This window comes from Protomyctophum bolini (genome assembly GCF_963924005.1).
Source record: "Protomyctophum bolini genome assembly, chromosome: 24".
In the NCBI taxonomy this organism is placed as follows: Eukaryota; Metazoa; Chordata; class Actinopteri; order Myctophiformes; family Myctophidae; genus Protomyctophum; species Protomyctophum bolini.
The window spans coordinates 20,839,696-20,856,462 of NC_137885.1; the positions used below are offsets into that span (position 1 = coordinate 20,839,696).

At 40.5% G+C, this 16,767-nt stretch overlaps 1 protein-coding gene across 1 annotated transcript; it reads left to right on the top strand.

Annotated features, from left to right (window-relative positions):
* Window positions 1–10,160: 10,160 nt before the first annotated feature.
* On the top strand, window positions 10,161–11,066 carry LOC308311815 (syntaxin-4-like; the record flags this gene model as incomplete). The annotated part of the gene is made up of 1 exon (XM_080758592.1): window positions 10,161–11,066. The coding sequence occupies one exon, from the start codon at window positions 10,161–10,163 to the stop codon at window positions 11,064–11,066; it is 906 nt and encodes a 301-aa protein (XP_080614718.1).
* Between the last annotated feature and the right edge of the window lie 5,701 nt (window positions 11,067–16,767).

Below are 16,767 nucleotides of genomic sequence, written 5' to 3' on the forward strand. Positions count from 1 at the left end.
TCCGGTAAATACAACACATTGAGCAGGGCACTGCAGGGAGTTGAACCCCGTTCCGGTAAACCAGAAGTCCGACACCAGTGCCTTAGTTTTTGTGTTGTTCATTTACAGGTCCAGGTGTGCATATACATGTGCGCCTGTGCGTGTGTAGGTGCACGCTTCAATATAACCCATCGTTTTTTTCATTTTTTCAATATTGTCCAATTCTCCATGAGTAGCTGTCTGTCTGTCTGCCTGTCTATGAGTAGCTGTCTGCCTGCCTGCCAGCCAGCAAGTTGGTTAACAGAAAATAAATTGTTATGGCTGAGTAAAATAAAATACAATATCCATTTCCACCATTTCCACCATTTCCGCAATTACCATTTCCACAATTTCCGCAATTTCCGGATAACTTTTTTTTTCAAAATTTCAAAAATTGCGGAAATTGCGGAAATTGCGGAATTTTGAATTTTGAAAAAAAAAGTTATCCGGAAATTGCGGAAATTGCGGAAAATGAAAAAAACATGGGCTATAACCCATCCTTTTTTTTCTAACACTCCGCAATTTGCTAATGTTTCCCATCCTTTCCGGTAAATACAACACATTGAGCAGGGCACTGCAGGGAGTTGAACCCCGTTCCGGTAAACCAGATGTCCGACACCAGTGCCTTAGTTTTTGTGTTGTTCATTTACAGGTCCAGGTGTGCATATACATGTGCGCCTGTGCGTGTGTAGGTGCACGCTTCAATATAACCCATCGTTTTTTTCATTTTTTCAATATTGTCCAATTCTCCATGAGTAGCTGTCTGTCTGTCTGCCTGTCTATGAGTAGCTGTCTGCCTGCCTGCCAGCCAGCAAGTTGGTTAACAGAAAATAAATTGTTATGGCTGAGTAAAATAAAATACAATATCCATTTCCACCATTTCCACCATTTCCGCAATTACCATTTCCACAATTTCCGCAATTTCCGCAATTTCCGGATAACTTTTTTTTTCAAAATTTCAAAAATTGCGGAAATTGCGGAATTTTGAATTTTGAAAAAAAAAGTTATCCGGAAATTGCGGAAATTGCGGAAAATGAAAAAAACATGGGCTATAACCCATCCTTTTTTTTCTAACACTCCGCAATTTGCTAATGTTTCCCATCCTTTCCGGTAAATACAACACATTGAGCAGGGCACTGCAGGGAGTTGAACCCCGTTCCGGTAAACCAGAAGTCCGACACCAGTGCCTTAGTTTTTGTGTTGTTCATTTACAGGTCCAGGTGTGCATATACATGTGCGCCTGTGCGTGTGTAGGTGCACGCTTCAATATAACCCATCGTTTTTTTCATTTTTTCAATATTGTCCAATTCTCCATGAGTAGCTGTCTGTCTGTCTGCCTGTCTATGAGTAGCTGTCTGCCTGCCTGCCAGCCAGCAAGTTGGTTAACAGAAAATAAATTGTTATGGCTGAGTAAAATAAAATACAATATCCATTTCCACCATTTCCACCATTTCCGCAATTACCATTTCCACAATTTCCGCAATTTCCGCAATTTCCGGATAACTTTTTTTTTCAAAATTTCAAAAATTGCGGAAATTGCGGAAATTGCGGAATTTTGAATTTAAAAAAAAAAAGTTATCCGGAAATTGCGGAAATTGCGGAAAATGAAAAAAACATGGGCTATAACCCATCCTTTTTTTTCTAACACTCCGCAATTTGCTAATGTTTCCCATCCTTTCCGGTAAATACAACACATTGAGCAGGGCACTGCAGGGAGTTGAACCCCGTTCCGGTAAACCAGAAGTCCGACACCAGTGCCTTAGTTTTTGTGTTGTTCATTTACAGGTCCAGGTGTGCATATACATGTGCGCCTGTGCGTGTGTAGGTGCACGCTTCAATATAACCCATCGTTTTTTTCATTTTTTCAATATTGTCCAATTCTCCATGAGTAGCTGTCTGTCTGTCTGCCTGTCTATGAGTAGCTGTCTGCCTGCCTGCCAGCCAGCAAGTTGGTTAACAGAAAATAAATTGTTATGGCTGAGTAAAATAAAATACAATATCCATTTCCACCATTTCCACCATTTCCGCAATTACCATTTCCACAATTTCCGCAATTTCCGGATAACTTTTTTTTTCAAAATTTCAAAAATTGCGGCAATTGCGGCAATTGCGGAATTTTGAATTTTGAAAAAAAAGAGTTATCCGGAAATTGCGGAAATTGCGGAAAATGAAAAAAAAACATGGGCTATAACCCATCCTTTTTTTTCTAACACTCCGCAATTTGCTAATGTTTCCCATCCTTTCCGGTAAATACAACACATTGAGCAGGGCACTGCAGGGAGTTGAACCCCGTTCCGGTAAACCAGAAGTCCGACACCAGTGCCTTAGTTTTTGTGTTGTTCATTTACAGGTCCAGGTGTGCATATACATGTGCGCCTGTGCGTGTGTAGGTGCACGCTTCAATATAACCCATCGTTTTTTTCATTTTTTTATTTTTGTCAAATCATCAAAAATGATGAAAAACGGCGCGCTATAGTATGCCGTACGATATACGCTATAGCCCATGGTCCAAAATGATGAGAAACGAGGATAACTTTTTAGGAGGTAGTGTTAAAAGGAGGTGGTGTAAGGAGGTGGTGTTAGGTGGTATTAGGAGGTGGTGTTAGAAGGAAATTGTAGAGGAGGTGGTGGCAGCTGATCTGCAGAAGACACGGAAATGTGAATTCACTCACTACCGCTTTTACCTGCACGTTTTATCTATACAAGGGACTATCATTCCGGGTTACAGCTAACACCATTAAATGGAGAGATACTGCTCCAAAAAAAAGATTTATCATGAAAACAATAAACTTAAGTGTCAGTCTGTGTCAGATGAGGCATAACTTGTCCACAGGTATTTCCAGTGTGCTTGTCTTGGCCTGCACACAAATGACCAGCCCCTTTCCTCAGGTATCATCTGTGTGACTCTATGCATAGATACTGCTACTGTATGTCAAGTTTCATTACATAGACATTTCAACAATTAGGTTCTTAGCTTACATATGATACTTGACTATTTCCAGGCAGGCAGGCACTCTGTTGCTGGCTCCATGAAGAGGCCTGGTCCACAGTCACACTCTTGAGGCAGCTGGGGGTCCATAATAGAAGTCCATGGACCTGCAGAGGGGGAGACATAAACTCCGGGGAGTGTCTCCCCGGACGATGAGTTAGTGGCAGGCCTTACTGGACCGTGAGTCTGTACAGTGTTAATAACAGCCACACTGATGGGAAACACAACCAGCATCATACCGATCAGTCCCCAAGACACTTTACATGTAGCTAAAAGGACCGACAGATACTAGCCAGAGCAAGCAATTTTACAGGCAAATACATTACAATATAATGATATAATTGTGAATACAAATATTATCTGACATAATTTATATACCATGACAAAAAATGCTACAATATTAAATATAAAAGTATTTAAGTTAAATCTGACTTGCCTAAGCCTGCAGTGCAGTTACATGTATTTTTCAGAATGGACAAAATTATTATAATTTTTCAATACAGAATGAGATCATATCGACATCGGTAATATCGGTTATCGGCCATAAGAGCAATTAATTATATCGGATCTCGATATCGGCCAAAATGTCTCATCGGCACATCCCTATATTTTCTAAATTTCACATGTCTTCTGTAGATCAGCTTCCACCACATCATGGAAGGAGGTGGTGTTAGGAGGTGATGTTAGAAGGAGGTGGTGTAAGGAGGTGGTAGAAGGAAATGGTAGAGGAGGTGGTGGAAGCTCATCCGCAGAAGACGGAAATGTGAATTGACTCAGTCACTACCGCTTTTACCTGCTATCTATACAAGGGACTATCATTCCCAACAGAAGGATTAGGGTTACAGCTAAACATCAAATGGAGACATTGAGCCAATAAATAAAATGTATCATGAAAACAATAAATGCAAGTGTCAGGTCTCACAGATGAGGCATAGCTTGTCCACAGGTGTTTCCATTGTGTGCCCACGCGCCTACTGTGGCCTCTAAACTAACCGTACACAGCAGATTAAACATCAAAATAAGATAAATACAACATACCAAAAGCAAATAAAGTACATATAGCAGCAACATCTAAACCACATCAATCAATATTAATAATGGCCCAGTATGGACCCATGTCCTCAGCCCAATCATTGCACATTAGGCCATGGGACAACGGCTTCTAAAAGCTTTAGATTTTGAGATAGTTTGCCCCCAGCCAGCACACAGCAAATAAACAAATCAAAATAATATAAATATGCCAAACCAAATTCACATAGTAAAGTAAATATATTGTAAATATATATTTTATAAATAAATATTAGGGCAATAATCAGTGAGGCAAGATAATAAAGCTCTCCTAGGGAACATTTGATTATTAAGGTCAAACAAGACAACATGGAAACAGACTAAAGTGCACAAATGAACAATATGGCCAACAGTGGCATGTGCTCAACCAAACAAAAGCCATTAGCAACATTGGCTGCAACAAACAAGGCCTACCATGTGCTTTCTCCTTCACCCTGCATTTCCTGCAGCAGAGGCAAAATGGCTCTCAACTAGGAGGAACAAGACTTTTGTGCTTCCTGCTGGTCATGTGACTAGGTCAGGTGCAGTAGGTGCACCCATTCACCTGGATTCCCACATACATTTTGACCATATTTGAAAATAGCCGATCTACAAGCTCGCAATGCGGTGCATTGTTTGAGCTTGTAGCTGCTATTTTCGAAAAGGTTTTTATACATTTGAAAACTTGAAATGGGACATTCGGCACAATGAGCATAGGCGGATCTAGAGATAAAGGGCCCCTGGGCCACCGACCCCCCGAACCCCGAATGTTTTTTTTATTGTTTTTTACACCGAGCACTTGACATAGAAGTAGGCTATACAGCAAGCAATTGCAAAAAATAAATAAAATATAATTGGTCCTCACTAATTAATTTTCCTGATAAAATACAATAGCATTCTATATCATACGGCATACTATAGCACGCAGTTTTTCATCATTTTTGAGATTTTGAAAAAAATGAAAAAATGAAAAAAACGATGGGTTATATTATTATATATAGCCCATGTTTTGTTTTTTTTTGAAAAAAAAAGTTATCCTCGTTTCTCATCATTTTGGACCATGGGCTATAGCCCATATCGTACAGCATACTATAGCATGCCGTTTTTCATCATTTTTGAGGATTTGAAAGAAATGAAAAAATGAAAAAAAAACGATGGGTTATAGCCCATGTTTTTTGAAATTTTGAAAAAAAAGGTTATCCTCGTTTCTCATCATTTTGGACCATGGGCTATAGCCCATATCGTACGGCATACTATAGCATGCCGTTTTTCATAATTTTTTAAGATATGAAAAAATGAAAAAAACGATGGGTTATAGCCCATGTTTTTTGAAACTTTGAAAAAAAAAGTTATCCTCGTTTCTCATCATTTTGGACCATGGGCTATAGCCCATATCATACGGCATACTATAGCACGCCGTTTTTCATCATTTTTGAGGATTTGAAAAAAATGAAAAAAACGATGGGTTATAGCCCATGTGAAGTATTACTTTTAAGATAAAATGCAGCAGTCCATGGTCGTGCTCTGTGAGGAGGCCGGGTCCACAGTCACACTCTTCATAGGCTGAGTGAAGGCTCTGTGAAGAAGCCTGGTCCACAGTCACACTCTTGATAGGCAGCTGGGGGTCCATATTACAAGTCCATGGAACTGCAGAGTGTGAGAAAAAAATAAACACCAGGGAGTGGCTCCCCGGATGATGAGTTAGTGGCAGGCCTTACTGGACAGTGAGTCAGTCTGTACAATGTTTATTTATTTATTTGACAGGGAAAATGCTCATTAATCAACATGTCAGTTTTCACATCCATGTAAATGGGCCAGAGTTAGCCAAAAGCTAGTTTACATCTGTAGTCCCTGAGTAGGCTCTTAAAAATGATGATAAAACTATCCATACAAAAACACATACAATAAGTGTTAAACAAACAAGTGTTAATAACTGGGAAAAATAAAACTTGTACTGTACTGTATATAGAGCAAAGGTCCGACAGAGATACTACCCAGAGCAAGCAATTTTACAGGCAAATACATTACAATATAATGATATAATTGTGAATACAATTATATATTATCTGACCACATTGATATACCATAACAAGAGGTTGTCATGATAAAGTTTATTTGAAACAATAAAAATGAAAATAAATGGTACAGGGTATGGTTAAAGATGAACGTGTCTGCTTTACTACATATTTTCTAAATTTCACATGACTTCTGCAGATCAGCTTCCACCACATAATTCAAGGAGGTGGTGTTAGGTGGTGTTAGAAGGAGGTGGTGTTAGGAGTTGGTATTAGAAGGAAATAGTATAGAGGAGGTGGTGGAAGCTGATCTGCAGAAGACAAGAAAATGTGAATTCACTCACTACCGCTTTTACCTGCACGTGCTATCTATACAACACTCAGGATTAGCCGTTACAGCTAAACATCAAATGGAGAGACACTGATTCAATAAATAAACTTTTTCATGAAAACATTCAATGTTAGTTTCCGTCTGACAGATGAGGCATAACTTGTCCACAGGTCTTTCCAGTGTGCTTGTCTTGGCCTGCACACAAATGACCAGCTCCTTTCCTCAGGTACTGTATCATCTGTGTGAGTCTAGACATACAGTAGCACTATAGTATCGATGCATAGTTTATTATATAGAAATTTTAACGGTTAGGTTCTTCACTTACATATGATACTTGATGACTATTCCCAGGCAGGCAGACACTCTGTTGCTGGCTCCATGAAGAGGCCTGGTCCACGGTCACACTCTTGAGGCAGCTGGGGGTCCATAGTAGAAGTCCATGGACCTGCAGACTGCAGAGGGGGAGACATGAATGAATTGTGGACCCTGTCGTAAACAAGTGTAATGATTAATTGGGTCGTCTACTCATAGTTAACAGTCTTTGTATTGAGTTTGTGCTTGAAATGTACTGTAATTCTGCAAACTGTTAATAAATATTTCAATCAATCTGATTGATTAATCAGAAGGCGGGATAGAAGTGACATCACACATTGTGTTGTGTTGCGTGTATGGGTGGGTGTGTGTGTGTGTTTTGCCCCTACAGTTTAAACCTGAGGCAGTGTAAATGTGTCCATTTGAGAATAAAATTACATTAAAACAAAAAAAGTATTTTATGTATTTGAAATACAGAAAATACTCAATTTGTATTTAGTATTTAGATACAAAATACATTTCATTTCTTCCATCCCAGCGAAATACGTATTTCAAATACATGCATTTCAAATACTGCCCATCTCGGTTTGTGCCCACGCGCCTACTGTGGTCTCACCGCTAGAGTGCATCACTGGTCCACACATAGCCAACATCTATCATTTCCATAGAAAGAAACGACAGACAGACAACCAACCACTGGTCTGATGTTATCTGGCTCTGTACAGAGACAAGAGAGTAGGCCGTAAAACATATTACGTCATTATAAAAATCAAAACAAAGTGTGGTGTGCATTTTACCTGAGCATGTGAGTCCCACAATCTTGTCAGGTGAGCAGGTGGTTTCTATTCTGTTTCGATTCTGAGGTTCCAGTCCAGAATATACTCACTGCCTTTACACTGGAACTCTTCAGTCCACATTGGAGCCTTTACTTCTCCATAGAGCACCCCCTTGATGACCGAAGGAGCATTACAGCCAAGCTCCCTACAGAGCACCTCTGCATTCTGCTGGTCAAAGTCACCTTTACACACTGAGGCCCACGACTGATTGGATTTCACCTCCACTCTGCCTGAACATGCACTAGTCCCATTCATCAACCTTACAGACTCTTGAGGGGGAGAGAGAGAGAGAGAGAGAGAGAGAGAGAGAGAGAGAGAGAGAGAGAGAGAGAGCACATAGATCAATCATCATCTAAGAGTTCATAGAATCCCAACAGTCTCCAGGAATTCCACACTCCACTGTAAGATGGAATATCATTGTTGAAGTCATTGTTTTCGATACCTGAACAGATCAGCTCCACTGTGTCACGGGAGAAATCACTTGCCCAATATCCACACTCCCCTAGTGAAGACTTAGACCCAAACCCTGATGGTTTCTCATCTCCAATCAACCAGAAGTTACTGTTTCCTCCCACCAACCTAACATCATCAGGCTCTGTAAACGGGGGTGAAAGAGAGGGAGAATTAGTCAGAGAGCCGTCTGGCTTCAGATGGCGAAACGCGCCGTGCAATAAAAATTAAGCACAAGTAAATCATCTTGTCCTGAGTCTTTGGAGTGTGCAGTCCCTTCCTTTCCCTGGGGAAGTTCTCTTTGGCCTGCACTTATTACTCTTACTCGAGTACATTTCCAAGACAAATATTTTACTTAGTTGATTGTTTTTTGATGGGTGCTAGCCCCTCAAACGTTTGGCTTACAGACATTTGAGGTTAAATCAACATGAACTTCAGCTTGATAACCTGCTGACTGTGATGGAACACCCACAGCCATGCAGCAAAAACAGGCCCAACGCAGGACAGAGACCCATAGCAGTGTAACACAAACTACAATGAAGCACCTCTCGTGACCCTAAAGGTGTCTGTACACTTCTGAGGAGCAGAGCATGGTTAAATTGACATTTAGAACCTTGAGGTATATCATTCACCCTCCACACACAAAATGATACCAAGAATACGACTTTCCAGTCTGCTGGATGCTCTGTCAAAGTTTGTGTCATAATGGGGAGTCGGGGACTGGTTAAAAACCACAAATCTCTCTCTCTCTCAATATATATATATACAATCTAAGAGATGAAGATTATCTAATCTGTTCTGTAAACAAGAATCGTTTTACCGTCAGCGCTCACTAAAATCAGAATATACGGCCACATGAAAAGGAGACAGCTTTGCGTCATCACATGCATTTTGTTCTTCATTAAGCTGCACTTGTACTAGATCTGTACAAACTGCTCAATGATTTACACAAGAGTGTGCTAGTCCCTCCACCACAGGAAGGGGACTTTATGTAAATAGAGGTTTGTGTGATAAACTAGAAAAGCAGTTCCTGCAGAAGCTTTCACTGAAAACCTGCAATGTACGATGTACAGTATGATGTACAGTAGAAAATTCCCTGATCCAGTGATGGATGGTGACGTATTCTCTGCCACCCCAGAGGTTTTTGAATGTGTTATAGCAACCAGAGATAGCACCTATGTGTGAACTTATAGAAATATCTGACCCTTCGTCATGCAAAATATTACAAAATAAAAATGAGCAAAAATAAGTTTGAAGTTGATTCCTAGCACAAAGTATGTGGAAGCAGTTAGATGCCAAAAAGTGGCCCAATAGACTGTAGACACAACAATTGTCTCTCAAGGACCACTACCTTAAACATATGTTGTATGTTGTTGTTAGTAGGAACCTTAGAGTATATGAATAGAGAGGACATCCGAGTTCTCCTTCCATCCACTTGCATTAAGTTGCTCAAAAGCGCATGAGGCGATTTCACTCCTCCTTCCGGGTAGGAACAGAGTGCATTCTGGGATGGATTGCAATAGTGAGTGGCCCCAAACACATAAACGCGCTTCCGTTGAACGCGCACGAGCGTGCGCCCGTCGAGAACGTGCACAATGATAGTCAACGGACCAGCGCGTTCATGTGTTTGGGGCCAACTGCAATACCTTCATTCGGCCACAATGTCCATTTCGCCTCAGCGTTTCCTCTGGGTGCCTTCTCTATTCATATACTCTAAGGTAGGAACACAGAAGCACCTGGGAGGAAGTGGACAAAGAAAGGGGAGGGGCCAAAACGAGTTCCCGTTTCTGACATACTTATCCAGACAGCTAGAGGTATTTGACCACTACCCATGTGTTCTGACATCTTTGATGACATCAGGTTGCTGCTGTGGTATGGTTATGCTGATATTTAGCGCTACAATGCCAGTCAAGAGTCAGGCGTAACTCCATATTTGGGCAAGGCTAATTACTAATTTGATGACGGTTTCATCGCCAGTTCTTAAGAGTGTGACAGTGACAGGTCTGTGCTTTGTTAAAACATCACCAGTCACCAGCACCATCAAAGTTATTATGCTCCATGACTTCAAGCACCTTTTCCACACGGCTTAGTGTCATTATTGTAAAGTTAAAATTGTACTTTTCTAGGTAGTTACATCACTTTGGAAAATGCGGGATCGGACAATGGAATTAAGACATCAGAATAGTGGGTGGCCAGACGAGGATGAGGAGAATCCAGGACCCTCAACAGGGGGGAGTGGAGATAAGGACAATGAGGCCTTTTTTAGGAAGGTGCAGGAAGTCCACACAGGCCTGGAGAGTCTCAAAGGAAACGTTGCAGACCTCGAGAAGAAACAGAAAACGGTGCTGGGTGTAGCACTGCCCGACGATAGCATGAAGAAAGAGCTCCAGACGCTAAGAGAACAGATCAAAACAATGGCCTGTGACATTAAAACAAAACTACGGATGATAGAACCCAAGAAGGAACAGGATGAGGGAAAATATGTGTCCATAAACACGAGGATGCAGCGCACTCAGCACGACGGCCTGTCCAGGCAATTTGTGGAAGTGACGCGCCACTGTAATCACGTCCAGGCTCAGTACAGAGCCCACAACGTGGAGAGGATCAAGAGGCAGCTCAAGATCACCGGCGCCAACGTGACCGACGAGGAGCTGGACAACATGTTGGAGAGTGGGCGGACGGACGTTTTCACGCAGAACATTCTGAGTGACGCCCAGACCACCCGGCAGGCGCTGAACGACATCGAGTCGCGACATGGCGAGATCCTGAAGCTCGAGCTGAGCATCAAGGACCTGCACCGCATATGCCAGTACGTTGACATGGAGGTGCAGGCGCAAGGCGAGAAGGTGAACAACATCGAAACGCACATCAACCGGTCGTCCATCTATGTGGAAGTGGCGAAGGAAGACGCAGGAAAGGCGGTTGAATATAAGAAGAGGAGATGCAAGAAAAGGTGTTGGCTCGTGTTGTGTCTTGCCATCCTCATAACTGTTCTAGTCTTCATCTTGGCATCTGCTTTTGGCATTGACCTTATACCAGTTAACGCAAATCCACCATCACAAGCATAAGTAAACATTCATATAGATCTGGGCTTGATCTTCTCAAAGTGGGTGCTGTGGCAGACGGTCTCACCCAAGGGTTGGGCTCAATCTCTTGGCGTCTTCCATGTAAACTAAAGTTATAGGCCTAGGCTAGGGGGTCTCCAATTGGGAATGATGCATTATCAGTCATATATGATGTCATAATGATTGATTGATATACCCATACATATGGATAGTGGTGGAAACTATATCTACAGTAAGTACATTTAATTCATTATTGTAGTCAAATTTCTAATACTTTTTACCTCTACTCTACTACATCTCTTGTGAAAAAATAATTGAATGCACTCATGTTATGTCAAAGCAAATTCCTATGTGTGTATACACAAATGGCAAATAAAGGTATCTGAATCTCAATCTCGGATCAAAATATTGTACTTTTACTCCACTACATTTGAAAACGTTAGTTACTAGTTACTTGTAGATTTTGATTATTAATACAAAACATAGATTAACCACGTCAGCCAGTATACATTTAGGCCATTTGTAAGTAGCCGGTCTCGCATTGTGATTGTGGCGATATTTTTATTTAAGTAAAACAAAAATCACACTTGTGTGTGAAGTGAGCTGTGCCTTTCATCACAATGACGACATCTGATGATGTCCAATCATATGAGCACATTTGATTCCGTGGTCAAACAGACACAAATCTGTGCATCGGAGCGGCTGCACACTGTTCAAAGATGTAGTACTTTTCCCAAGGACTGACAGATCTCCATAATGCAGTGGCATTATGGAGATCTGTCAGTCCTTGTCCCTTTTATGCCAATATATGGAGGTCCCTGATGTCATCAGTATATATACCCAATACCCGTATGGGTATGTCCCATTTGTGCCCATATATGGAGCCGACAGATTTGTTCCCTTATTGGGAACTCCCTTAAGCCAATTTTGTGACTAAACTTTATTCATCACATGTTTATCATGTGAGCTAATAAACACGAGCCAGTTTATAATTCATGACATATTATTTTATTGCATCAATAACATGACATGTAAGAGGTGTACGAAAGATGTCCGTATAGATCCATGGCCTTGGACTAAAGGCCTACTGGCAGTGCTGATCAATCAGTCCAGCGGTATAGGCAAGATTATCCCCAGTCAGTCACTCACACCTCTTACATGTCATAAATTGATATAAATACAATAAAATATGGCATGATCAATTATAAACTGGCTTGTGTTTATTGGCTCACATTATCATAAATATGAATAATGAATAACGTTTAGTCACAAAATATATTCAATCTGATGCGATCTAGCTTGTTGGAGTTTCCCCCAACACAGGTCAGATGTCTCCAGACCTGTGTTGGAGTTTCCCCCACACACAGGTCAGATGTCTCCAGACCTGTGTTGGAGTTTCCCCCACACACAGGTCAGATGTCTCCAGACCTGTGTTGGAGTTTCCCCCACACACAGGTCAGATGTCTCCAGACCTGTGTTGGAGTTTCCCCCACACACAGGTCAGATGTCTCCAGACCTGTGTTGGAGTTTCCCCCACACACAGGTCAGATGTCTCCAGACCTGTGTTGGAGTTTCCCCCACACACAGGTCAGATGTCTCCAGACCTGTGTTGGAGTTTCCCCCACACACAGGTCAGATGTCTCCAGCTTTTCTTTTTTTTTTGCTGGGCAGAAAATAGACCTAATATAGCTATAACACCGGTACATGACTTGTCTAAACAACTGCTAGGCTACAACATGTGTAGCCTAGTTACAGTATAATAAATAATTATAATTATAATAATAATAATAACTACAACTGCACTCTGTCGAGTGCCTACTTGCTTGTTGCGCAAGCAGAGCGCGCAAGTACTGTCGACCAGCTGTCAAACTGTCAAATCTCAGCTTCTCTGTGAAAGAAGAACATGAATTACTATTATGTTCTTCTGTTGAACTGTTGAAGAACATGAAGGAACATAACTAGCTCCTCACTGCCTGCACCAATCACTCCCACTTTTCACAAAGGCATTGACCATAATAATATGGAGGTCTTAACAAAGCCCTTTTTCCAATTTAACTAATTATAAATGAATAGTGAATTAAACATGCGAAAACGCACCCAGGGCCACATTATATAATTATTATCTAATTATAACAATGTAATTCCAATAAAAAGTGTCAATTAACCTAGGTTTCTCTATCTCTTCCAAATGATCCCTATATTCATAACAAAGAAAACATTTAAACAAATAGATAGGTTGATCTCATCTTTTATCTGGAATAATTCAAACCTTCTGTTCAACAATGGCTAAAAGAATAATTCCTGCCTCTGGAAAAACTCAGGTATAGGGTGGACAGAGCCCAAAAAAACGTTGTCCTAGCTTGGAGTGCCTTTGTAGAGTTTGTTGAGGACTTTTCATTTCAGTGAACTGTAATCCGGACTGTGTCCGACTATGTCCCTGTCTTGACTCTTTTTGATCTATGATTGTCCGCTGCTTTGTCCCACCACCTTGTTTTTTAGCCTTACAAAAAAAAAGTGTCAATTAACCAATAAAGTCCTATAGCCAATCTACAATCTCACAACATGCTGTGACTAGTCCAAGTGCCTATCATATCCAAAAGTAAGTTGGATCTCAAAATAAAGTCTTTAAACTTTTGGTAGTTAAATATGTGTCAGTCTTGACAGACCAGTGAGGACCAGACCAGTGAATAAATCTGAAATACCAAACACTTTACAGGACCAGGAAACTGTAGAACTGGGCAGCTGCATGCTTCCTGTTGTTCCTGCACAATTCCAGCAGGCTGAGTCTTGCCAGGTCTTGTCCATGACACGCTGTTGAGAGACAAGCACAGGGAGCAACATTAGAATAGTGCTGCCTTGTTCAAATGGAGCAGGTTGGATGCCGGCTCAGAATTAGCGCTTACATTCATTCATACATTGGGAGGTGAAGCGGCGAACAGTCACACCAATGGTGGTGTGTGTGTGCGTGCGTGTGTGCGTGCGTGCAAAAATTATCGATTTAGAAATGCATCACGATTCGGCTGTGCAGCAATGTGACAATCAATAATCAAAGCCTAAATATAATTATAATACTATTATAATAGAGGATATGCGCGTGACATCATACCTAAGTTATGCAGGAACGCCTACTGAGTGGCAAAAAACTACTTCTGGCATTGACAGCCAATACATCCAAACAGAAAAGTAATATCTGATCTCACTTGTGACTTTGCCACTCACTTTGTGCATGTGCGTTTCATTGAGGTCAAACGACATGAAAACTAAATAAAAACTAAGCTATGATGACTAAAACTGAGACTAAATATATTGACAATTTCGTCAACAAATAAAAACTAGACTTGTTAGGAAGGGACTAGTGGAGAAGAGATACAGTTACTTTGTTTGTTTGCGATCGGGCGTTGTGCGCTGAAAATACAGATCTACAAGCTCACAACTAAGCTAAAATCTTATGATATTTAGTCAACTAAAACTATACTAAAACTAAAACATTTCAGGTGATTAAATCATGACTAAAACTAAATGGAATTTTTGTCAAAAGACTGACTAAAACTAAATCCAAATTTGCTGTCAAAATCAACACTACCGCAACTCCAAGGGAGTCATCTTCTGAAAAAGAAGCAGGGGACATTTCAGGATATGTTTGCACATGGTACAGTGAGACATTAAGGCAAAAAGGATAACACAAAAAAGTCCTAGGGACTTGTTTCCATTGTGGTCTTATGTATTGAATTCATCAACATAGCAAAACAAAATACCAACACTATATGCACAAAGGCGATGGGAAATTACACTAACTTGATTTATAATACACTAGTGTCTAAGCACGCAGTGGACTGCCATTACTGGAGAATAAAAAAGTAATTTAATTTCACATTAGAGAACAAAAAAAGAGAGAGAGAGAGAGAGAGAGAGAGAGATAGAGAGATAGAGAGATAGAGAGATAGAGAGAGAGATAGATAGAGCGATAGATAGAGAGAGAGAGATAGAGATAGAGATCTTCTAAATCCCGACAGTTTTCTTGAAAAACCTAGTCTAGGATCTGGCTAAGATATGTATGCACTTAATTTAGGAGAGAATATCTCAACTGTTCTTGGCTAATATGACCACCGCGAACAACTTGGGAACTATGGCAAATTCTCTATCCGGGACAAAATACCTGAAAATGACCACACCCTTTTTAAAATGATGCATGCATATATGCATGTATAAATATGCAGGCATATTGTCTTATTGACGAACAAAAATCCACTCTGTAATTGAAACATGGCTCCAACTTCTAAACCGTTGAGCAACAGATTTTCTGAGATGCTCAAAATGTTCAGAATACTAATGTTTGAATACTCAGTAGACCATATGCACCATATGCACACGGCGGTCATCTTTCCACAAGTTAATGGCAGGGTGGAAACTAGCCACAATTTGCCATTGACCGCCCATACATCCAAACCGACAAAGTCCTATCTACCTATTTAAATAGGGTGTGATCATTTTCAGGTATTTCGTCCCGGATAGAGAATTAGGAGTTGAGAAATTCTCTCCTAAATGAAGTGGATACATATCTTAGCCTGGTCCTCTACTGTCAGTGGTGCTCAAACTATTTCATTTCAAGGACCACCAATATCATTCATATGTAATTGGCTGCCAACCAGCCCCCATCTGAAAATATGTTGTTCCAGGAACCCGCCAGAAGCAGAACCTACAAGCTACAAGCTCATAGCGCGGTACCGAGTGCCGCACTATTAACTTTTTTTGAAAAATGGCAAAAATCTTTGAATATATATTCTTTCAGAGTGAACATTTTTAACTCAAGTCTTGGATTCTGGAAGGTCCTTGGAACTACATATGGGGGTCGGCGGCTAATTACATATAATTCTGGGGGTCCTTCACATGACAAAGATTGAGCTCCACATAGAAACATGAGGTTTTTCAGAAAACTGATGATTTAGAAGACATTTGTAGAATCGTCCTCAGGTCTAAATGGGTTAAAAGGACCCCTGGCTAATAAGACAAATGTGCATTAAAACATTATACTTGTCCTCTATATCAAAACATTAACCCCGTAAATAGGAGGGGCCCCTCAGAAATCATACACATGTGAAGTGAGGCGTGCTCTTATCATTTGACCTAATTTCTCCTTTCACATTGTCAATGGCAAATATGAGACTTGTGGGAACAAGATTTTGCGGACATTTAACCCAATTAATATCGAGACGTGGGGACAAAAGCTGAGAAGAAACAACCACCTCAAATTTATTTCATAAATAAAGAATCTTTCAGTCAATAGGAACTGCTCCTTTTGTGTCATATGTCCATATGGTGTAGCCCTATGGAATGCATATGCCAAAAAATAAAAAACGTATCTCCAACAGATATGAGCAACAAAGCAATATTTTAAATAATTGTTATTAGCATGTGCATTCCATATTATTCCATAGGGCTGGACCACACATGGACATATGACATCATCAGCTTGTGACAGGAGCAGTTCCTACTGAGTAAAAGATTATCTATTTATGAAAGAAATACAATATTTAAGGCCTTTCTATGATATTGTTATAGCGGGCAAGTGTAATGTTTTAAGGCATATTGTCTTATTGACAAAACAAAAAAAAGAATGCGATTACTAACCTTGTAGCGCCGAAAGAAGGTCAAGACTTGAACTGATGGTAATGAATTTATTTAGTCCATAAACCAACGTGAGAAC